This window comes from Pagrus pagrus, assembly GCF_965226575.1.
Source record: "Pagrus pagrus genome assembly, chromosome: 11".
Classification (NCBI taxonomy): Eukaryota; Metazoa; Chordata; class Actinopteri; order Spariformes; family Sparidae; genus Pagrus; species Pagrus pagrus.
In genome coordinates, this window is record NC_140195.1 from 7,842,992 (window position 1) to 7,867,383 (window position 24,392).

A 24,392-nucleotide genomic window follows, 5' to 3' on the forward strand; every position below is an offset into this window, starting at 1 on the left:
GGAGTTAAATAATAACACGTCCAACTGTTGTTGTGCGTCTTGCATTTGGAAGCAGGAAGATGCCAGTCGCTGATGGCAGTGGTAGATGCATCTGTTGTAATATCGGACTCTAATTATAGTAAAATAGATGATATCGTTTGGAAGATGCTTAGTTAAGAGGACCACTGCTGACAGTACTGGGGATGTAATGTCAGTTTTGAATGTTACCTTTAGAAGAAATATGATTTTAAACATACATATGAATACGGATCACTGCTGGTTGTGTTTTGTGCTTTTCAGCAGAGCAAAAGAAACGCAGTTATTCCTGGTGTATTGATAATCTAATAAATGAGAATTGAAAACGTTTCAAATATTCAAAATCGATTTCAGTATTTTTGACAACACTAGTTCGAGTTTTTTTACAAACCATTACACTGATTATCCATCAGAGAGCCCTGAAAAAAATATTCATTTTCAAAATGCCAAATGTTAACCACAGTACATGTATACAAAACTAATTTAAGGGATTTAGGGTGCCACCTAACGATTTTTTTTCCCCTTGATTAATCTGCCCATTATTTTGTCAATTAAATGTTTGTCTATGAAATGAAATATAGGCAATATAATGCCATTATAATGGTTGAACCAAATGTTGTGTTTGAACAATATTCTGAAAATATTCAGTTTACAGTGGTTAATAAAAAGCAACAAATCCTTATATTGGTGAAGCTGAAACCGCAGAAAAACAGCAGGTGCGTGTGGAGGAAGCGTCGCCTTAATCATGTGGCCAGTTGAAACCAATGTGGTACCAAATGACATCAAACCACCAGGTGCACTTACAAGCTTGTACGAAACAACAGCATAAGTCGATCTACATTAATCATGAGCGGTTGCATCACAATCACTGTGTTTATAGGAGGGATGTAATACCCGAATTGTCTCTCTTTGCTCCTCTGTGTTTTCCCTGCAGAGTATGTGTGAATGTCAGTATACTGGAGGGGTAGAGAGATGGCAGATTGTCCACTAGTTTATCGATCGTGGATGGTGGCATTCTCTTGTACTGATTGAAAAAAATTAAAAATACTAAAATGTGTTTCCAAATATACTTCAATCAGGAGCGACTGGTGAATGAATTAAACAGAACGTTTATTACAGCAGATGATTTGTGATAATGAGTCTTGTTAGAAAGTCTTTGGCGCTTAGATGCCAGGGAGATTTTGTGGATCAAGTATCGAAATACCGATGCATATCGATACTGAATATTTGAAATGGTTTCAATACTCATTTTTTGGCAGTATTGCTACTGCAGTACTAGCTGTGTTTTTTGCTCTCCTCTCAGACAGCAAGTTGACACATGCACGGCTGTAGTTCCCACATAGCCCCACTAAATTAACTTAGCACAATAAACACACAATACACAAGCCTTGTTATATTATCTTTTAATAAAAATGAAACATTTTATGCCCTCAGTTTTTCCCCATGGTATGGAATATGATATGGAAAATGCTAGTATCGTGACAACACTACGTTAATATGCCTGGGCGGCCCACCCAAGTCTAGTCTTTGTGTGGGAAACACTGTAGATAGATTTTCCATCAGCTTTGGTTGTTGTTTAACAATGAAGACAACAGCTCCCATGATCCCTTGCTTCTGACATGTTTTGTTTTGTTTGTTCTTATTGAGAGATCCGTAGAGAAGACATACTGGTCTTTTAAGTCATTTTTGGCCACTTGGCTATACTGTGTGTGTGCAGTACAAGTGGCCCCTCAACAGTACACCAAGGCGAAGCAGAAAAAACGTTTGTCCATACAGGGCAAACAGTACGACCAAAGCCAACACGCTGGGATAAGGCCCGACCCAGGTGTTCACCTTACTCGCTGCCATACAACCCCAAAATCTGTGTGGCTGTTTAGCATTTGAATGATGAGATAAGATAAAAGGAGTTTAGAGAGGGCTGATGATTATGTGTGGCTTTGAAGCGGTTGTTGTGTGATCGTGTGCAGATGAGAGCGTGGGAGGTGTCGTGTGTGGATGTGTGTGTGTGTGTGTGTGTCTGGAAGTGTTTGCTGATGAGGGTGACATTTGTACGCACAGTGAGAGGTTTAACCACCAGCATCTGGGGCTTCTTTCTCTGTACCTTGAAACATCAACCAGGAAAAGTAAGAACCCAGCTCTGCCCGATGGTTTAGTCTGTGTGTGTCAAAGTGAAGACATTGCTTTCCACACACTCCACAGGATTTCAGCACTCTGCACATACACAGTGGATTCATCACCTTAGCAACCAGTCGATTTGAAAGATGATGAATCATGCCAAAGACTGCTAATTTCTTTGCAGTTGTCAAACATGAACAATGGGCGGTAAGATGGAGTCACAGAAACGTCACCATTGACTGAATGTTATGTGTGTGCGTCTCTGTGAACTTGAAAGACTACCATAAAGAGACAGAGAGGAAGAGAGGCAAAATCAGGCTAATTGGAGGGTAGTGATAGAGAGAAAGAAGAGAGATAGACGTACTGCTTGCTGTAACTTCTGACTGACCAGGGAAATTATGTAAGCTCCCTGTGAGCTTGCTTTTTTCTTTTTATTGCTCACCATACAAATAGATATTTTTAAAGCAAATGAGAGGTAGAAATGTTCTTGTACTCTGCCACATGAAGGTTTCCACTGCTGTACATTTGATTGCACACCAGGGATCAATAGCTGTGCGCAAATGCAAATCTAAGTCCAGAAGCAGAAATCTGTTTCAGTCGCCTGACAAACCAGTCTGACAAACACTCCATCCCTGGTCCTGAGCATATCAGATGCGAGTGGAGGGTGTTAATGCAGCATGATTTGATTTCCTTCAGGTCTTCGGTGAATGAAGCTATAACAACCCCTCTGACCTCATCTTCTCTGCACTTTAGGGTGACTGAATGGGCCCAGATGCTATTCCTGACAAATAGCAGTCTTTGAAAAGAGGGGAGAATGTGCGAGGTCCGTCTGACATACATTACTGCCTGCTGAGAGTGCTGACACATCCCTCTCGACACAATAATAGCAGAGATGGTGTAAAAGACATCGATTTAGTTAAAGAAACATGGGCACACATCAGCTGCAACTGCACCAGGGTTTGAGAGAAGCTCTGCTGTTACACATAATTTTATTAAAAAAGAGTCAGCTTGGCAGTGTCAAACACTGGTGCTAATAATTCAGCAACAAAATGCAAATATTGCTTCAGATGATCTGTGTACAATCAATAATAATTCAGACTGTGAACGATTTCATGTCAAGCAGTAGACTGAAGCTTAACAGCTCCCACTGCTGGTAAACATCCTGAAAGCATGTGCAGCACCAGATTTCAAGTGAATTGCCTTTTTATATGCAGCCTTGATCGATTTAGAGGGGGATGGGGGTCTTATTTTTTTCCTCTGTTAAAAGTTTTTTTTTCTCAATATGGCAAGTTTTTCCTCACTGAAATCCAGGGTCTAAGGACAGAGGGTGTCGCACTCTGTGAAGATTGTAAAGCCTACTGAGGCTGTTATTGTGATTTTGGGCTATATAAATTGATTAATGATTTGAGAGTGCACAGGGAAAGCTATGCCCTTCACCTGTTGTGTGTGTTCTCTTCATGTCTGTGACATATTCTACAGATACAGATATTAAAACTGTAGTGAAATGCTGGTATGACGTTGACACAAGTGTCATTTTCAGGTCTATTTGCAGAGAACCGCACGTGTTGCTGTTATAACAGGCAAGACTTGAAATCTCTCGATAGGATGCTGATGCAGCCTCGCTTGAAACATGCATGAGACGCTCTGGTCACGCCAGCAGTGTGGCTGCTCTAACCTGTTAACATGGAAGCTGAAATGAAAAACAAGACGTTCTGCCACGTACACGAGCTCACGCAGCCAGTGTGTCCAGCCTGTATACAGATACAGTACATCAGTATCTGCATTTTGTTGTCTGATATGTGGCGATATAATTGTTATTTTTCAAGATAATGCAGAAAAAGATGCTGGGATAATTCATAGCTATTAAATCCCCAGTGACGTTTACTCTGTCAGTGCAATGATGCTATTTCAGAACAAGTTTTTTGTCGAACTGTAAAATATCCTGCCTCCATTGCATATCTATGTCCAGCCCAGTCTCCAGCTTCTGCAAAACACATACATAAGTTAGATCAAATTTGTACGTGTCATAGGCTCCGAACCGTATTGACATTTCAACAAAATGTGTCATATCACTTTCATATTATATGTTTATTACCTGACTTGTCTGACATGTCTGGAGGTGGATTGGATGGTTGTGGACAAGTGACAGGGCTGCCAATACAGTGACTGCAGTGTGAAACAAGTGGACATTTCTTGAAGAGGGGCCATGGTGTTTCAAAGCTTGTAAACGTGACACCACTGGATATTTTTAAGGAGACCTTGAGACAATTTCCAGGTGAGTTTGTGGCGACAAACAGTTATATTTTTGATGGACAGTCGGGCCATCTGCGGTTGTGTGTGCGGACCAAAACTGGTATTTTAAGCCAAAACATAATCTTTTCCTAAACCTAACCAGTTGTTATTTCAGTCTAAACCGAACCAGATCATAAGCACAGCTTTATGACAAGAGAAAAACAGAACATTTAACCCGTAGAAATGTAAAGTTGCAACATAAACAAGCTTAACTTTCCTGTAGTTTTGTAGAAATGTGCATTACAAACATTTATTCTGGCGATTGAGTGGCTTTGTCTCAAGTGTATGATAACATTTGAAGGATCATTGCAGAAAAATGTGTGCATATTGGCCAATATGTGTTTTGGAATGTTTTACTATTTTTATTTATATTTTAATCTCTAAACTATATTCTATAAATGTCAATGCTATACTATATTGTTGACTTTACATTATATATAGTGTCACTTTTGTGCCATCCCCCCCTCTACTATATGTTACCCAAACCATGATCAGGGTTAGGGTTGTTCTTTTAATCAACTAAGTGCTTAATTGATTCAATGAATCACTGACGACAATAATCTTTAGTGGCAGTCCTAAACCAATTAGCATCAAAGATTATTTTAAGCACTGAGTTTTTCTGACAGTGAAACTACAAAAAGAATCTTGACATCCTCGATCACAGCTGATGTTATTTATTGCTCCTACGGGTCTGATGATGTATAACCCCTCAGTGTGAAATGTATGTGGGAGCTGGTGGTGTGGAATGTGCCATGTCCCGGTCACAGTGTTCCCTCCTCTCTACCGGTCACTCAGCAAGAGAGTTCCTGTGGGCAGAGTGAGAGAGCATCACACTCTGCCCACACATTTGTCCTCTAAAAACACCAGTCATCTTCATTTGCAAAAAAAAAAAAAAAAGGAAAAAAGCTGAAGTCGGGCAGTGAATCTGTGGCTGTTTGAACAAGTTTTATTTGTAAAATGTAATACAAACGGTTAAGACAAAGTGAGACAGAGCTGATGATGGAAACAGGCTGAAGAGTTCTAGCACCTAAATACAAGAGGAAGATAAAGTTTAGTAACGTCAGCACTAGTCTTGTTGATAAAATTTTGAACAGCGCATCCTCGAGATCAAGTCTACCGTACACACACCTCCAGGCAGTAACAGTACCTCTCCTTGTGCTTGAATGTGTCTCTCTTTGGCGAGAAAGCCATGCACTATTCATGAGGATAAGGCTGAATCTTGGTGTATTATTCAGCGGCGAGGTCCTTGTGTGAGGCCTCTATAAACTCAAGGTGGATACTTTTGATTCACTACCATACTGTCCATTTTCACTTTCAGATCCTAGAAAGGAGGAGTTAAGTGGAAATCAGCCAGTTCAACAGTCAACAAAACCATAGCCACAAAAGAGAGGCTCAGAAAAACTTTGTGACACTAGGGTGGTTAATGTAGCTTGTTCATTATGTTAACTGCATTTAAAGTCTTACTAAAAGTACACAACTATTATCAGCTGTCAGCTTAAAGCCAAATTGCTCCCAACCTTGGGGTCGAGCCCCTCAAACGGGTCACAAGATAAATCTAGTAGATGCTTAATGGGATGCAAAGAAAGAAAACACAAAATCTACCGTACACATTTTTATCATTATTTGTGTTATTTATTAATTATTTAAATAAAATCATCTGAGAAGTTATGAAGGGAAATCATTTTGTCATAGACATCCGAGACATGTCAAGAGGCCCCAACTAGGCACTTCTTTTTTGATAGGGGTCCCATGACAAAAAGATTAAGAGCTACTGTTTTAAAATGTCATATATTTTATAAGCGTATCATGTATTTTTTTTAATGTAAAAACTTTTGACTTGTAGCTAGGGCTCTCAGATAAATGCAGTGGAGTAAAAAGTATAATATTTCTCCCTGAATTGTAGAGGAGTACCTGCAAAAAAGTAGCAGAAGATTGAAATACTCGCAAAAAAGTATCTCAACAATATACTGAAGAAGAGTACTTTCTATCACTGTTTGTGTCCGTTCTTGTGGTGGGTTAAAGATACTTTGATTCAGTGTCATATCGGATGATCTGCTTGTAGCAATGAAAATAGACTTTGGATTTATCTTTAATTGTACTTCTTTTGGCTTCCTGACGAGGGCAGCAAAACACCTCCAGATCTGCCAGAACACAGTAGAGAGACTTAACAGCTCAGCAACAGGTCTGTGCTGATCTCCTCCTGGATGTGTAATCCTCCAGCATTTGCATAAATATCTGGTGTAGAGATTGTAGCACTCTTGTATCTTCTCCTGGCTCCAGTGGGTTTTGTCTCAGACTAAGTTTTTGCAATTTGATTAGTTTAAAGAAGTATATCACACAATAGTAAAGTACTTTACCATATCACTGGTATACCTTTGGACAGTATGATTCATTATACACCAACTACCAGATTGAGATTATCTATGTCTAGAATTGAACAAAAATAAATCTGTTTGTGGGGCGATGTTAACCTCAGACTGTTTTAAAATCTTTGCATGAAGAGGGCTGCAACTACTGATTATTTTCATTATGTATTATTATGCAAGTTATTTTCTCAATTAATTGATCAATAATTTAGTCTATAATAATTAATAAAAAACACCAATTACAACTTCCCAAATTGGCATCTTCAAATTGTTTTGTCCAACCAACAGTCCAAAGCGTATCTATGAAAATACTTAATTTACTGTAATACATGACAATGAAAATCGTCACATTTGTGAAGCTGAAACAAGCAAATGTTTTTCTCAAAAAGTGACAAATTAATTGAACGATTAATTGACTTGCAAAGTTGACATTTTTCCCCTCATTGATTAATCGACTGTAGGCTTGAGACTGGAGTGACTAGAGTCTGATCAAATGATTGATTTTATTTGATAAAGTAAAATACAGTACACAAATATTCATACATTACTAAAATGCATAAGAATTAGGGGTCGACACATTATCGACCCATTGCCCGATCATCGGTATCGGTTATTTTTCTGTCAGATTGCCAATAAAATAAACAAATTAAAAAATGTGCTACTTTGGCTCTGACGCAACATCCTCTCAGACGATGTCCCACCTACAACAATATCTGATTGGTAACATGTCTCAATTAATAGCCTATTCATACTGAATAATCTGAATTTGCAAAATAACTAATGACTCAATTTATCAAATAAATGTGGTGGACAGAAAGTATAAAGTAGCAGAAAATGGAAATACTCAGTAAAGTACCTCAAAATTTTACTTACGAACAGTACCTTAGTAAAATGTACCTATTTTTTTTATCTATACCCTGCCGGTTTATTCATCACTGATTGTTTTGGAAATTTTGACAGAAAGATTTTCATTTTTACTGCATATGAATATTGATCCCAAATATCAGTTTTCCGTCTCCTTGATTTATAATAAGAAGTATCGGTATGGGCCCTGAAAAAGCCATATCGGTCTACCCCTAATAAGACTTTCTCAATAAAGTCACATAATTTATTTCTATTGCGGTCTGGGCTAGGAGGCAGGAAAGGAGAAGGAAATGATATGTGACAGGCTTTATTACATGCAAGAATATTCAAAGCTAACTCTTTATTCCTCATATAGGGATCAGTATTGTTTCCTGTTGTCCACCATGACCTCAGAAACTATATGTAATTGTTTCCTTTCGGTGCAGTGGCTACCAATGACCTCTGAAATAAGTTTTTTTTTTTTCTGGCAAGTTTGTCATCACACTTTTCAATCATGCAGCTTAATACCTGCAATCAATGCAAATCATTTCTGCTCTGCTCTCTTTAATTGTAGCTAAAACCTAAGTGATTCATGTCTGTAATTTGTTTAATTAACTGGCTCACATGCTTGGTCCTCTGCTGCTGTAAATCGGTTATATTATTAGTCATATAGTCAGTGTCTTTTCTTCTCCACCAGAGAGCACAGTTTCCTCAGAAAGCAAACATTCCCTTTGAATCCTTAAACATTTGAAGTTATCACACCAACAGTTTTCAGTGCAGCGCACCTTTCCTCACACCACACCACACTATAAATACCAGACTAGTCTTTAAAGGATAACTACCGTTTTTAACAACCTGGACCTTATTTCTAGCAAAATATATGATCATTTACTCACCCAGATAACTTTGGTGTCATTTGAAGTCGTTCGGACGAAATTAGATCCAGTGTAGCGCCGATATATCCATATAATGCGAGTAACGGGGCATCGACACACAGCCTCTATATAACGCATTATCTGCCACAAAACTAGTTCATTTCACCAATATTTTGTCATGATACACTAGTGCTATTCCCCTCTGAGTCCGGGCTCGTCCGTTATCGACATCCGGGGTCAAACTAGCAGTAGCGGCTACAGGTAAACAAGCCGGGCTGTCGCGGGTGCGCGCGCAGCTCAGAGACGACATCTTCCAGGTCAGAGGTAGTAAATCAACCTACAGACCCCGGATGTTGACAACAGACAAGCCCGGACTCAGAGGGGAATAGCACTAGCGTATCATAACAAAATATTGGTGAAATGAACTAGTTTCTTGGCAGATAATGCGTTATATAGAGGCTGTGTGTCGATGCCCCGTTACTCGCATTATATGGATATATCGGCGCTACACTGGATCTAATTTCGTCCGAACGACTTCAAATGACACCAAAGTTATCTGGGTGAGTAAATGACCATATATTTTGCTAGAAATAAGGTCCAGGTTGTAAAAAACGGTAGTTATCCTTTAATGACTGGTTTAGTGGCCTAATGATATCCTTAATAATCCAAGACTTTTATTAGTGAAAGAAAAGAAATGAACATGGATCAAGGGTCCTGCAGCCTTGAACAGGATAATCATGTGTAAAAGGTGGATTGACTGATGGTATTTTATCCCAAAAAGCAGCTGGGTTTGAGTCTCTGCATTCAGATTAAAAGAGGAAGTTCACAGCACGTGTTTTACCAGTGATGGTCTTCCTTACTTTTTACTGTTGGCTGTACAAAAAAGGCTATTTGAAGATGTAGGAAAATAAGTGAAAAAACTGAACAGGTTAATTATTAATGAAATAAATTGTTAGTTGAAGTCCTATGTGAGATTTAAGGACAACCACTTAATAAATTGTACAGATACACCAATTCTAACCACTCAGACAAACCAGTTCAGTAAACCATGTCTACAATAATAAACTTGTTTAAGATGATACATTTACAAAGCATGTAAGCATACATAACTATGAGCTGAGTAAATACCAATAAAAGCTGCCACCATACAAGTACTGTACTAATAAATACTGACACCATAATAGGCTCTCAAAGAGGCCTAGTTACTTCCATACAAATGCTGTAACTAATTCATGGTTTGTCAATCTTCATACAGTTTAATTCTGCTGAAATTATACCCTTTCATATTCAACAATACTATGAATTAAAAAACAAGAGGAAAGTAAAATTAGGTATCACTTCTGAAGACAACAACATCCTACTGGATGACAATGACCCTCTGTGACATGAAAGCCATTACAGGTCTTTGAGAGTAACACATCCATAAGCCTCAAATCTCTTTAATACAACACCTATTACGAAAGTGCTGAGCTCTTTACCAGCAGCTAAGATGGTCCACCACTCAGCAACACCACTGCCTCTGCTCTACATTCAGTGACTTACAAGTAGTAGAAATCGACCCGTAGCCACACATTATTACAGGAGACCAAGACATTTTTAGGGTTATCTTTTGCTGGTGTCTTGGTAATGAGACTCCTGTGCAGGAGTTTTTTTAATCTCTGTAAAGTATTTTTGCGGTTATAGAAGGCCTCTATTGTTGCACTGGCTAAAATTATTTTAATTCATGGATGTTCTCTCTATTTGCTCTACTTAAATCTACTGTTTTACAATACAATTATTGCACTAAAGAATGACTCAACAGCCTCAGGTAAAATAAAGAGTTTTCGAGTAGAGCTGTGATCACTAGTCGATTTATTTGCTTTAATTCAGAAAACAATAGGCAGATAAATTGATAATGAAAATAATCAGTTCCAGCTCTACTCAAGAGTAATTTGTCTTCAGGATGTTTGCTATATTGTTTGGTTGTCAGGAGGCTCAACTAGTCCAGTATAAATAAGTGATTTTGACTTTTAGATTGGTCTTAAAACACAAATGTACCAGATTTTTTTCACAAAACGTTGTTAGAATTAGACTAAAACCATGTCATATAACAAAGTACACTGATTCAAGTACTGTACTTAAGTACATATTGAGGTACTTGTATTGAGTATTTCTGTTTTTCTTTCTACTGTTCTACTGAAGGCAAATATTGTACTTTTTACTTACTACACTTGCTTGATAACTCTAGCTACTAGTTACTTTGCAGATCAGGTGCTACATCAGAGCCATTTTTAATTTTTTTAATTTAATTTATTTTTTCTGATTCCAATAATCACAAAACTGCTGAATATAATACCCGATAATTGGTAGTATAGAATACAATAAATACATATATATAAATACATGTAAAATTAACTCTTACTTCTACTTTTGATACTTGAATGCATTTGCTACATTGCATTTACTCAAGTACAATTCATATGGGTGACTTTCACTTTTGCTAAATACATATTTTAACATAAGAAATAATAATATTATATATTTAATAATAATTATAATAATATCTTTCCTTTTACCAAAGTATGACTTTTGGGTATTTTTACAACACTGACTAAAACGACATGACTTTGGGATGAATATATTTTTAGAGCACAATAAACACTTGATGTTATTATGTATTATGTATTTAAAAATTGTTATTGTATCATATTCATATATTAAATTATTAAGGTTTTTGGGTTAAAAGTCCTGAAATTAATTTATACTGATTAATTACCTTTACCTGCTTAGCCCTTTCGTGTCAAGGAGTCTGGAGCGTCTCAAAGCAGAAGGCAGAGACGCCTTGAACAGGTCACCACTAATGATACTATTGCTTCAATTCACATCTATATGTAAGCAAATCAGCAGCTACAGCTCCCTCCACCTGCATGTCTATGAAGAGACATGCAAACTATGCACAGCAAGGGCCACTCTCACTAGTGATGATATACTTTTGAATGAACAAGATTTTTTTATGTAATTATTTGCATGAGGTACCGTGTTGTAATACTGCTTTAAAATAAGCAGTTATTGTATATCCCCATGAAAGGCATGAGCAGGTGTAACCTTAATATCTTGATGAGTGATCAGTTATGTTTGCAGTGGTGGCTGGATTAGATATTAACTGTGGCCTAAATCACTTTGTGCTGACGGATTTGGAAAGTGATAATCCAAGGTGTGCCTTTAAAAGCCAGACCTGGGTTCATTAGTAGCAAGGTCCCTCTCCATCACTCTCCTCAGCAGCCAGAAGAAACACCACCGAAGGGCTGATCGCAACCGCAAGCTGCAACCATGAACGGCACGGAGGGACCATTTTTTTATGTTCCTATGGTTAATACCACCGGCATTGTCCGGAGTCCTTATGAATACCCTCAGTACTACCTTGTCAACCCAGCAGCTTATGCTGCTCTGGGTGCCTACATGTTCCTGCTCATCCTTCTTGGCTTCCCCATCAACTTCCTCACTCTGTATGTCACCCTTGAACACAAGAAGCTGCGCACCCCTCTAAACTACATCCTGCTGAACCTTGCGGTGGCTAACCTCTTCATGGTGTTTGGAGGATTCACCACAACGATGTACACCTCTATGCACGGCTACTTCGTCCTTGGACGCCTTGGCTGCAATCTGGAAGGATTCTTTGCTACCCTTGGTGGTGAAATTGCCCTCTGGTCACTGGTTGTTCTGGCTATTGAAAGGTGGGTGGTTGTCTGCAAGCCCATCAGCAACTTCCGTTTCGGGGAGAATCATGCCATCATGGGCCTGGCCTTCACCTGGACGATGGCCTCGGCTTGTGCTGTCCCCCCTCTTTTAGGCTGGTCTCGTTACATCCCTGAGGGAATGCAGTGCTCATGTGGAATTGACTACTACACACGTGCTGAAGGTTTCAACAATGAGTCATTTGTTATCTACATGTTCACCTGTCACTTCATGACTCCACTGATGGTCGTGTTCTTCTGCTACGGCCGTCTGCTCTGTGCTGTCAAGGAGGCTGCTGCTGCCCAGCAGGAGTCTGAGACCACCCAGAGGGCTGAGAGGGAAGTCACCCGCATGGTCATTCTCATGGTCATCGCCTTCCTGGTATGTTGGGTGCCCTATGCCAGTGTAGCCTGGTGGATCTTCACACATCAAGGCTCAGAGTTCGGACCAGTCTTCATGACCATCCCGGCCTTCTTTGCCAAGAGCTCATCCATCTACAATCCAATGATCTACATCTGCATGAACAAGCAGTTCCGCCACTGCATGATCACCACCCTGTGCTGCGGGAAGAATCCCTTTGAGGAGGAGGAGGGAGCATCTACTGCCTCCAAGACCGAGGCCTCCTCTGTCTCCTCCAGCTCTGTATCTCCTGCATAAAAAGGGCCGTCAACACAGGCTCGATGATCCATTATCCAAGAAGAAGACTTCTGCTCCCCCCAGGAAACGACTGAAGGCTAATGTCTACAGAAATAACTTTCCTTTTTGTATTTTTACAAACGAGTTGGTTCAACCTAAAGACAGTTGCAGGAAAGGTCAGGCCATTACAGAGTTTTTCCTGTATGTACAGAATATCCAACTTAACTATCTATGAGATTTTTTTTTCCTGAGAGGAAAGGGAAGAAATATTAATCTTTCACAGTTGGATCCTATATGATACTGGCTTATTTTTGAATGTAGAGGCATGTAATCAAGGCAACGTAAAATAAAACGCACTTTGCAAATGAATCATCCTGTTTATGTGTTACTTACAATTTGATGGTAAAGTTCATATGACTGTAGTATATTTAATCAAATGAATAAATGTGAATGACCTATTCAGAATGCATTTATGTCTTGAGTCAATTTATACTTAGCCATTATTTAAGTGACTACTACTCTTTTGCTTCAGTACTTGATGGTAAAGACACTTAAAACGATACAGAAACTTAGAAGAGTGTTTAGATTTCTTTTGTAGAGGCACCTGCGTTGCCACTTTAATCTCATTTCAATCACAGGTCACCTTGGATTAAGAACTTGGCATACCTAAGGGCTTATGACATTATTAATCAGGGATGAATATACACATGACATAACACTAACTAACTCTATCTGATGACTAATATTAATCACATTAATTAAAGGTTAGCAAAGACAAAGACTTATTGGATAACACAAATTGGTATTACAGAGAGACACCTTGATACAAAGGTTATGGAATGGAAACAATTACTCTCCACTTGTGTTTCTTACTTCCACCATATCACATACATACAATGTATTCATTGTTTATATATTACTTAGAATTGCTAAGTAGGGGGACTGAAAGTAAAGTATTACCAGTTATCATTGCTAAGAAAGTACTGCACATTAATTATTGGGTAAATAAATACTAAATCTTCAGCTGTGTAGTACTACACTACAGTGTGTTGCGAATTATTTCTTAAAAATTGATACAGGCCTACGCCTAACAAATGCTAAGTGTCAACCAGAAGACTTATTGGGAGAGCTTGATAACATTTCTCAATAGATTTTAAATTATATTGCCTTACAGCTGTCAGAATAATAATAAAAACAAGATTTAGAGCTATGGTTTTCTGTTAGATACACTCATTTAGTAATACTCTATAATGACTAATGCAGTCATAACACAATCAGGGATTGATACTTTGAGTATAGACCCACTTAAGAGCTACGCAGGTTTACTATAGCTTTATGTTCTTGAAGGCTATGCTTTTTTTAAATTATGTCAAAGACATTACGATGAGTAGTACCAGTATAAAGAAATGACAGAAAATGAATTGACAACGTGAATTCCTCCTCCTCAGTTCTTGGTTTTGCGGCATGCCACACTAGAGAAAAACAAACACTTCAAGATCTCTCCAATAATGACCTTCATTGGTAGCTATAGCAACCATCATACCGGTAGATCTTTTGTGGAATACCGATAAACTCAGCGAGCAGTCTGAAGTCAAGCTCAAGGAGAAACAAAATCAATCACTCACTGGTTTAATTAAACACCAAAAATAAAAGTGTTTCTTGGTTTGGTTACATAATCATGCACTCATAATTATAATAAGGGTATTTGTAGAATATTGGATCAAGTGCAAAGTTATGAACTTTTGTTAACACAGACATGATACAATTTAGTTTTTTGTAAATTAATACCAATTATAATCTTAAGGTTCCCCAAGGGATACTTCTGCTGTTGCCAGGAGGTACGGGGAGTGATAGTTGAATGGCTCAACTAATTTGAAAATAATTGATATAAAGATTTGGGAACACAATACAGTCATACATCCAGTTAGCTATAACAAGGTGGTATGTAGTGTAGGCTGTTGTAATTAAGAATGTGTAAAAATAAGTAAGCTATGGAATGCCATTTTCATCAATAATGAATAAATAAATAAGTAAATCTGCTTATGAAATACTTAAATAATTAAAAACATTGACTCATTAATATATTTACATTTTAGTTTATTTATATATTTCTTGCCCAATTTATTTACTTCAGGATTTATTTCATAGGCATAATTCTTTATTTAATATGCATATTTATTTATTGATGTATTCATTAATTAATTGAATATTGACTAAAATTCCAAGGCAAGTGAGCAGAAGATATTAAATAGTTTGCTAAAGTACTGCATAAATGGTTGGGAGGTCCATCTTTTGCCACACCACGTGGCTGTTGTATGAATGCAGACTTGACCAAACTAAATAAAACATTATTTGTTTCCAATAACTTCAGGTAGAAAACCTCTTCTTCACCCACTAGTTCATATACAATTAGCATTAGTCCGAGATGTCGCTGTTGGGTAGATATCAAGGATGCTAACAAAACAACACAGTGCATAAAATAAGCACAGTGAGATAGATAGGTTGGACCACTGTGTCTTCCCAGACATTTCTAAATGTTACAGTTGTGGCTGAAAATGACCACAAGTAAAGTTTGCTGATTTCTCAGATCTCAGAATGCAAATCAACCACCACTCGTCTACTTGGAAGTGAATGCTGTTGTAAGCGTGACATCACGGTTATGCCTCGGTAGCCACTTTAATATGTCTCATAATTTAATAACATAGAGTTTGAAATGTATGCAAATGAACACATTTGGAACATTAATGTTGGTGTTGATGAGGAGGTACTTGAGTTCATCAGAGTGGGCTGTGGGGGTACATCTTAAAAATGGTTGCGAATCACTGCAGGAAATTATAAATAAACGCCCTTGACAGATTTAAAGTGTTCATATTCATTAATTTGATAGAATATAATTCTCTAGTAAAACCTATCATTTTAGACGCATAGTCTTGCTTATACTACCTCATTCCATTCTTTGTACTGCACCATTATGTGTGGCACAAATGGGATGAAATACCAAGAAGAAAAGGAATGTATTATAGTTGACAGCCCATACTAACTGAATAAGTGTTTTTTTCATGTTACGATTGTGTATTTGATAATTGTGTAATTATAAGTCTGTTTTCCTCCAGTTACTTTAATAAGCCTCTAAAGCTGCATATGGAAACATGGTCTTACCATGACTGACACACCACAGTGACTTGATCAAAACGAGTGTACAAAAGCCTCTCCAGAGACATTACTGCAAGAACGGCTGTGCAGAAATATGAAATCCTTTTGAATTTGTATGGAAAACTTTATTTGATAATAAAAATAGCATTCACAGACTTCTTTTGATAGCTACATATACATCGTAATCCATCTCAAGGAAAGAAGCTGGATAAGTCCACATCTACTTGTACTTAGACTAATGTTATGTATAGCTTCATGGGTCAAATAAAGCTATGAACAATGTAGTATTTATATATGCATAGTTTTATAAAAAAGATTGGCCCATATACATGTACTGCTTTTATCAACACAGAGACAGCATTATGTCCGGAGCACATTGCAAGAACTAATGCTTGAAGAACACAGACTGCATACAAGTGCTTTATAATACAAAGGCAGGCTAACCATCGAGAGAGATTCAAACCATCAAACAGTTTCTGATTGACCAAATACAGTCTTTCATTTTTAAAATGTCTTTACATACCTGATCCAGAGTAAATCAACATATTTCCCATAAATCATCAGGTCCATTTCAGAGATATAAACACAATATCACATTCCTCACTGCTGAGGTTTTTCATAAATTTCTCTTTTGTACAAGAAAAAGGCAACATTTTATTCCTTGACAGGTTCCTAATAGTTACATTGGAAAAAATCTTTACAGGTGATGGCCAACTGGTTAACTTCTTAAATGTGTTTCTTTTTTTTTCTTCTTTTTTGTTAATACAGTACCATGGCGACAACAGTGATCAAACAATGCATTTGTTGTGGTTTATCCAATATACTTTTAGTTCTCTAATGAAACATAAAACAGAGAATACACACAAAAACACATTATAAAGCAGCAGTCAGACTCCAGTGGCGTGACAGCATGGCTCAGCATGGCAGATTGGTTGTCTCCTGTACCGGGACTCTCCATTTATTACCAGCACAACAAACCACATCAGCTCTTTGTGTCAGGACCGAGGAGGTGGTCGGTGCGCAAATGTGGGAATCATCAACATGAGGACAGGGCTGGCAATTACTGTGGGATTACAGTGCATGTTCCTTATCGATTATTTTCGCTCAGACCTATCAGATAAAGTTGTTAAACTACACTTAGATTTACACATGCAGCTTGCACAGGGATAATTTACACATTTGTTTGTTTTAATTTTTTTTTTGGCATATTTGATAAATCATATTTTTATGGCAGCTTCAAGCTGGTATACTGGCATAAAGCAGACTCTGCTGAATTGAAATTTTAATGAGCAAGAAATTTAGATAACTTTTTCCCGCAACAGAGAATCTACCAGAACAGTAGTTCAAAGTGAGTCATGTTCCTTCCCTGCTACATCAGTTCACACTGAGGAACAAAGGGCCGGAGTATTCAAGTTATTTTTATAATCCTACTCCAAGGAAGTAGGTAATAACACCGTGGCCAATTTCACATCAGTTGTTATATTTTTTCCCCCATAATTACGGGAGTGTGTGGGTGTATTTAGGCAAATGAGGGTGGACTGCCACACAATTCAAGGATGCAACACAAGTAAGAGTACAGCATGCTTCTCCCAGGTACAGTGTGCACTTTCACCTTGGTCCGTAAAAAATTCATGAAGCTTGCTCAAGATATGTGCCAAATTAAAAATAAATAGTGAGCAATGCAACAAAGTCATATATTATTAATATAATTATCACTCTTCTTTTACCATCAGATCATAAATTTAGATATTTGTCTGAAGTCCAACGTGACTTTCACAGAGAGAACCATCAGTGTCTTGTGCTATAGTTTGTTCAGTAAAGCAATTCAGGAATGGAAAAGACATCTAAAAACAAGTTGAAAACAAGCTTAGTAATTAGAAGTTACCACAACTGGAAGAATGTTTCATACCTCTGAGGGAACAAATATTTAGATTCAGCAATGCCTACAAAAAAGCAATATCACTGATTTTATATGCAGGCACATACAATACCTTAACTATAGTACAACAACTTCTGTTATGTTCAAAATAACTATAACAATGACAAAACAACCAGTATGAACTGATAGAAGGATTGTACTCCTGCTGTTTTATGAATCTCTGGATGGGATCAAAAGTAGTTAAGTCAATCAAATCAATCAATAAACCAGTCGACCAAATAAAGCACAAGAGTTAGTATCCTCAGAAGTCCAATTCCAGTGTATGGTACATAGTTTGCACAGATAGAGGAGAGAGTGGCGAGGGGGATCTCTGCTCTGCTCTAGATGCTGAGGTCTTTGGGGCTCTCTTTGTACAGCCGTCTTTTGGGCTCAGGGAGCTGGTTTGGGATGTGGCCTACCGCGTTATTGTTATGGCCTGTGTTGTTGTAGGCAGCATTGTTGTGTGCAGCGTTGTTCTTCATCATGCTGTAGTAGTCCTTCAGTCTGGGTGCTGCTGCATAGTTCAGCTCGTCCCGGCTGTAGGTGCTGTCGGGGGAAGAGTCCCGCTCCATTCGGTATCGTCTCTCCGGTGTCCCGTTCATCCGAAATCTCTCCTCCATCCTCTCTGAGGAAGAGTCTCTCAGGAGGTTGCCGTTCTTTGTGGCTCTATCATATGTACGGCCCCTGGAAAGAGACATGGAATCCCCGTTGTTGTTGGCGCGCTCGGGGGTTGTGGCCTCCCTGACTCGCCCAGGCGTCTGTGAGTCCTTGAGGAGCCTCCGCTCGTAGAGCTTGCGTTCAGGGGTGACTGAGAGGAACCCTCCATCATCATGCTCCCTCTCAGGTGTACGGTCCCGATGCGCTCGCTCTGCCCTGCGGTCCATCGACTTGGCCCGCCGACGATCAGGAGATGAGGCGCGCTTTCGGGTTGGTGAGCGGTCAAGTGAGCCGCGCCGCTGCTGACGAGACCTCCCGTCCAAAGTAGCACTGCTGCTTGAGAGCTCTCGCCCCCTCAGTTTTTCGGCAGCTGCAGCCTTCTTCCCCGAGCTGTCTTTCCTCAGAGTCTTTAGGAGTTTAGAGATGCCGCTCTCCGACTCGGACTTCTTGACTTTGCGGCCTCGGCTCTTCTTGTTGCCATTGCTACTGTTACTGTCGTCTAGAGACTGCTGATTAGGGGTACTTTGACTGTAATTGTTATTCCAGGTGTGATGATGGTGGGGGTTAAATTGCCGGCCTTGGTAGTCCATCTGATCTGACCCAGCCCTGTCCCTGTCTCGGCCACGCGCAGCCTCCTCCTGGCGTGATGGTTTGTGAAGGTCTGGTGGATAACTGGACTCCAATGAAGTGTGATATCTGCTGTTAGGTGGCAGCGTTCTCACTTCCGGAGTGTTTTGTGCCCCGGGTGTGGGAGGGTGCCCGTCACTGCTGCCGTCTGCAGGAGAGGAGAAAGGAGAAGAAGCTTGTTGACTAGAATCTCATTATAGGATTGAGGTTGAGGAATACTTTTACATCAATAACTTGACATTCACTGTGACTTTCCATGTTGGTTCATGTGAGGTCTTGCATTGTCATGACATAAAGTCAATGCAGAGATTTATCATGCATACATGTGCTCTGTCATATGCTATATTTACTCCCCTAGAAACAGTTGGACTGTGATGTGTAACATTCATTTTACATCTGTACACATAAAAAGCATTGAAGTGATGAATCACTTCAATATGTTTCTTTATAGGGCTGCGGGTTGAGACACAAGGTGATGTCAGCAACAACAGCAGGTGCAAAACATCGGCAAGTGTGGGGCAGGGTTATCAATGACACAGCAGGCACCTAGGAAATCATTCAAAACAAAATGGTGAAGAGGTCAATGTGCATCTTTGGGTAGAACAAACGAAAAACAAGAGTGTGTTTGGCTGCAGGTCTGCCAAATTAGAGACAGGTTGCTATGGCAGCAGCATGTGATGGAGCAGTGGCATTAAATTAGTCCAAGTAAAAATATCTTGTGTAGGGCTAGTGGAGGGGGAGGGTTTGTACATGTACAGATTCACAGAAGTTAATTAAGCAAAGTTTATTTCAGGCAATGACAAGACATAAAGCATGCACACTATGTAAAGACACCCGCGCGCAAACACACACAAAGTGGGACTCAGGTAGGGATGAGCTGGAAGGAAGGGTGGATAAAACTGAAAGGAAAAATATGACAGGGAGAGTGGATTGGGACAGACTTTTGGCTACAAACCGTGGTCTGATTTTGGCCCATTAGGTAGAAACAGGGCTCTCCCATCTTGTCATTCCTCATTGTACCAACAGCGAGATGAGGAGCCATCATCGCTGGAGAGAGGAGGAAGAGCCCAGCGACAAGAGACAATCAGAGAGAAAGAAGGAGGAATAGAGAGGAAGACAAATAAAACGGACAAGAGGCTGTTTTACAGAGTATCTTAATAGAGAGAAGAAGGGGTGTGTTGCGAGAGACAAGAAAATATTACACTTTATAGAGAATCAAAAATCCATCTGAGAGGGGTAGGAATAAATGTCAGAATTAAACCTTACATAAACCAGAAAATAATGCTGAGAGATACAACAATATGACTCAACGTGTGATAATCCATCAGCAGAGCATACAGCTCTGGAGAAGGAACATTACATCAGTTGTAAAACATCTATGCTACAGGTCCTATAGCGTGTAAATCACTGAACAAGCTTTTGTGTCAACCATTCCTTCATTAATCAGTAATATTTGACAGCTCTATCTCGGACCAAAACTACGATAGGTCGCTTTAAATGAATGGATCAGAAGTGCCTTTTCTGTTAAATGTTTACAGTAATAACATTCATGAAAATGTCCCAGAGGAGCACTAAGTAGATAAGAAGCTTTATTCTAGTGTGCAGTGTGTACAGCTGGAACAATAACAAGATTTCAATGCTGGCATTAGAAGTGTTATTTACAGGAAGAGGAGAAAAATCACTGCAACATGTTTACCTACCATATTCAGGTACAGATCCATCTCCCCGTTTGAGGACGAGCCGCGCCCTGCGACCACCGTTCTTGATCAGTTCAATGGCACGTGAATGCTTCATGTTCTTTGTGCTCTCACCGTTAATCTCCAGGATCTCATCTCCCACCTAAAACAGAGAGAGCATGTTATTGTTACCACTCACTAATGATAGTGTGCAAAGAGGAAATATTACCTGCCAAGATGCAAAGGAGAGAGAAACAGGAGAAAAATATCTCTCTGTAGCCACAAATTTGACTTCTGATGGATTCTTACCCTCATCTTGCCATTTCTGACAGCAGCTCCATCCTCCGCTAGTCTCAATACATACAGGTCCATGTTGTACTCCCGTCCTCCTCTCAGGCTGAAGCCAAAACCTTTACTGTCCCGCTCTAGGTCCACAGAGTAGAACTCAGCATCCTACGAGACAGAGAAGGACAGATAAAGAGATTCATCAGAGAGGAGCAGTGACAACCCATGGTGCAAACGGGAGTCAAAGGTGAGTCCTAACTTCAGGACTAATCAAGCCATGTCCCACAAAAAACTCACAAAATGTCAATGGCAGTACAATACCCTGGAATGCATGAATAATTAATGCCACATGAGCCTGTGAGCAGGGTACAGATCACTGAGCAAGGGCACCACAAGGGCTGGACTAAGCCCAAACTTACCACACTAATCAAAAGTTCCCTCCCAATAGAGCTATGGTCTATCCCCAAATCATTTTCTCTGGCACTCACAGGTTCAAAGCCTTAGTCATAATCAAACTACTCATTTGAATGCCACAATGTACAGATACCTTTTGAACTTTAGCTACAAGCTAAACAAAGGAGGTCAACTCAAGTAGTGCTGTCACGTATTGGAATTTCTGCAATACCTTGGAAAATATCGATATTCAATACCATATTCGATACCATAAGAGAAACTGACCCCAAATCGAGGGCATAAAAGTGTGTTTTGTCAACTCGCTGTTTGAGAGAAAAGAGCAAAATAAAAAATGCAGCACTGGTGTATTGATACTGCGAAAAAATTATTATTGAATGTGTTAAAAATATACAAAATCGATATGTATCAATATTTTTGACAACACTAAGCTCAAGTGAGGAGTATAGAAACTCTGCTAATGTCGTGCATTCAAGGCATCTGAGGCATATGAGGAACGATGACTTTTCAAGACAAAGTAAAATAGGTGTGAATATGGTCACCTGTGTGTGAGATATCTATATGTAAAAGAGAAAAAGGGATACAATTAAGAATGACATGCCAACATAGAAGTGAATTTAAAAAAGGACTTTATGCCTGAAATTGTGTTTTAAATGTCAATAACAGGCACTGCATATGCAAAGTCAGGCTTGAAATTTAATACCCAGTTTGTCACACGAACCATTACAGCTTACTACCTCCTCATTATGTTAAAACTGCCATTTAAGAATGCTCTGACATGCCTTGAAATGCTGCAAGGAAAAATTGCCTATTTTTTCAGGATGGCAGGACTAGAATCTATTATAATGCTTTCATTAGTGTACAGCTTCCCAAAACTCTTTGTGTCACAGTTTAGCTATCCCCTCTGTATGTTTATGTACGGTTATGTCTTACAACTTCTTTGGGATTGGGGTTTTATGAACCTCATGATGATGTACACTGGACATTTATGGAGCTTTTCCAAGCTGCAACCTGGCGAGCCCCCTTCTCTCCATCAAACAAGCCTGTGTTGCGATACTCAACTAATTTCGGTACAGAAAACCTGAGTGAAAGGCATTTTTTAAAGTGTAGCTCTCTGTTACTTTTTAGCTTCTAAAATAATCTCTGGGTTTTGAAGTTTAATTTCTCTCCAGTCTTGTACTTTGAGACATCTGCTGTATTTTACTGTTTCATTGTGTTTGCTTTTAGCCATTTCAGGATAAGTTACTGCTGGTGAAAACCCAATCTTTCCTGATTTTGCAGCTTCATAATAAAACATCTAAACAACGGAGGACTTTGATTGTGAAGACTTTTTTGTTTATAACAGAATTAGCAGAGTTTTGTTGGATGGCTATTCTTTGATAGTACTTAGGGGAGGAAGAGTAGTATAGCCGATCCTTTAACGACTACTCAAGATGAGCATGTCATCAGTTACAGACACACCTTCAAGTGGATAGTCCTGAAATAAAGATCACTGGGCTGAAGTCAAACCAAGCCAAGCTGGGTCAGCACATGTGAATGGAAAAGCCCCATTAAGCTTTCGTCGAATGTTTGAATTTGCTTCAGAAACCTTCTCCCACACACCTCTCTGATGTTGCAATTTGGGGGATTTGTGTCCGACAATATCTGTAACATTAGGAAACGAACAATCTGACATTTACGCCCACTTCATGTCGTGTTTGGCCGAAATTCAGCTTTGCTTTCTATTTCTGTCACTATTCATGTGCAACACTATAAATGCCTTCCAGCAGAGAAAATTAGAAAATGTGTGCCATTTTTTGGCAACCCTGATGAAAACGGCTTTGTATAGACCTATGATCTGTGGCTTTCCTTTGTTTATTGCTATTGTGTGTGATATGATGTGTGACTAATAGATGATGTAAAACCTAGTCAGTCATCAGCTGTGAAGTGAAAACATCTATTCTTACCTGTGAGGTCTGAGTTTGTGTAGGTGGAGGCGGAGGGGCTCCTTTCGACTTTGAGTTATTCCTTCAAAAACACAGAAATCCATATGAATACACACTGTGCAGTATTCAAGGCATTCATGAAAGGCAGTTGCATTCATACATATTTATAAAATGGATACATCGTCACCTACCGGGGCTCTGTGTGAGGTGTATGTGTGGTGGTGATGGTAGCTATCTTCTCCGCATTAGTCAGCAGAGAAGCATTGGAAGATTCTGGAAGGAAACACAGGAATCATATATTAGATAAAATCAACGAGTAAACAAAAATAAAGTGACTACTTCTGGTAAATGCATTGGCCCACAGCCGCGTTTTCAAAAGACTCTCCGGAGAACAAAATGTTACTGTCCAGAAGAATCCACTAAACCGCCCACAGGCTACTCTATTCAACCTGATGCTAACTGCCTGTGATGTTGTCGTTTGCCATTTGCTCATGGACAACACTGGCCCCAACTGCACGGAAGAGAAAAAGCAGTAAAGAAAAAACAACAACTCATCTGCTTTTTCAGGAGAAAAAAAAAACGAAGACAACTGTCTTTTCTTGTCTGTCTTTATTTCCATTTTATCACCAGCAACACTTACACTACTTTACACTGTCACTGCCAGGAGTTCAGCTCTGTCCGTGTTTAGCAAGAACATCAGCCTGACTCATTTATCTCAGGATTCTTTCTCACTCTGCACTCATTACTCGAAGATATATGACCTCCTCATCAGCAACTTTCAGTTTTCTGTACCCACACATCTTTCATGGTAATAAATGCCATCATTCCCATATTATAAGGCCATGTCATGATTTCTACTAGGAAACCTTTCCGTTGTGCAAGCA

At 39.2% G+C, this 24,392-nt stretch overlaps 2 protein-coding genes and 1 long non-coding RNA gene across 17 annotated transcripts in view; 2 read left to right on the forward strand and 1 right to left on the reverse strand.

Annotated features, from left to right (window-relative positions):
* The window catches only part of LOC311265176, a 91,048-nt gene that overhangs the window by 6,208 nt on the left and 60,448 nt on the right, over positions 1-24,392 (forward strand). Inside the window, exon 3 of one of the 5 annotated variants that reach the window (XR_014623548.1) lies at positions 21,317-21,419. The exons of the other annotated variants lie outside the window; for them this stretch is intronic. This is a non-coding gene — a long non-coding RNA (uncharacterized lncRNA). The remainder of the gene's footprint in view (positions 1-21,316; positions 21,420-24,392) is intronic. 5 annotated transcript variants of the gene reach the window in all.
* LOC311265168 (rhodopsin) lies at positions 11,714-13,176 on the forward strand. Its single transcript, XM_084366541.1, has one exon. It carries the CDS (start codon positions 11,816-11,818, stop codon positions 12,875-12,877), a length of 1,062 nt encoding a protein of 353 aa, XP_084222667.1. The 5' UTR covers positions 11,714-11,815; the 3' UTR covers positions 12,878-13,176.
* The window catches only part of LOC311265159 (membrane-associated guanylate kinase, WW and PDZ domain-containing protein 1-like), a 106,276-nt gene continuing 98,178 nt past the window's right edge, over positions 16,295-24,392 (reverse strand). For 10 of the 11 annotated variants that reach the window (XM_084366516.1, XM_084366518.1, XM_084366514.1 and 7 more), the window contains 5 exons: positions 23,700-23,781; positions 23,530-23,590; positions 21,197-21,340; positions 20,912-21,050; positions 16,295-19,359 (listed from right to left, as the gene is read on the reverse strand). In XM_084366516.1, the coding sequence (XP_084222642.1) occupies positions 18,269-19,359; positions 20,912-21,050; positions 21,197-21,340; positions 23,530-23,590; positions 23,700-23,781 (1,517 nt within the window). In that variant the 3' untranslated portion in view covers positions 16,295-18,268. Of the gene's footprint in view, positions 19,360-20,166; positions 20,259-20,911; positions 21,051-21,196; positions 21,341-23,529; positions 23,591-23,699; positions 23,782-24,392 lie in introns of all 11 variants that reach the window. The other variant, XM_084366513.1, reaches the window with a different exon arrangement.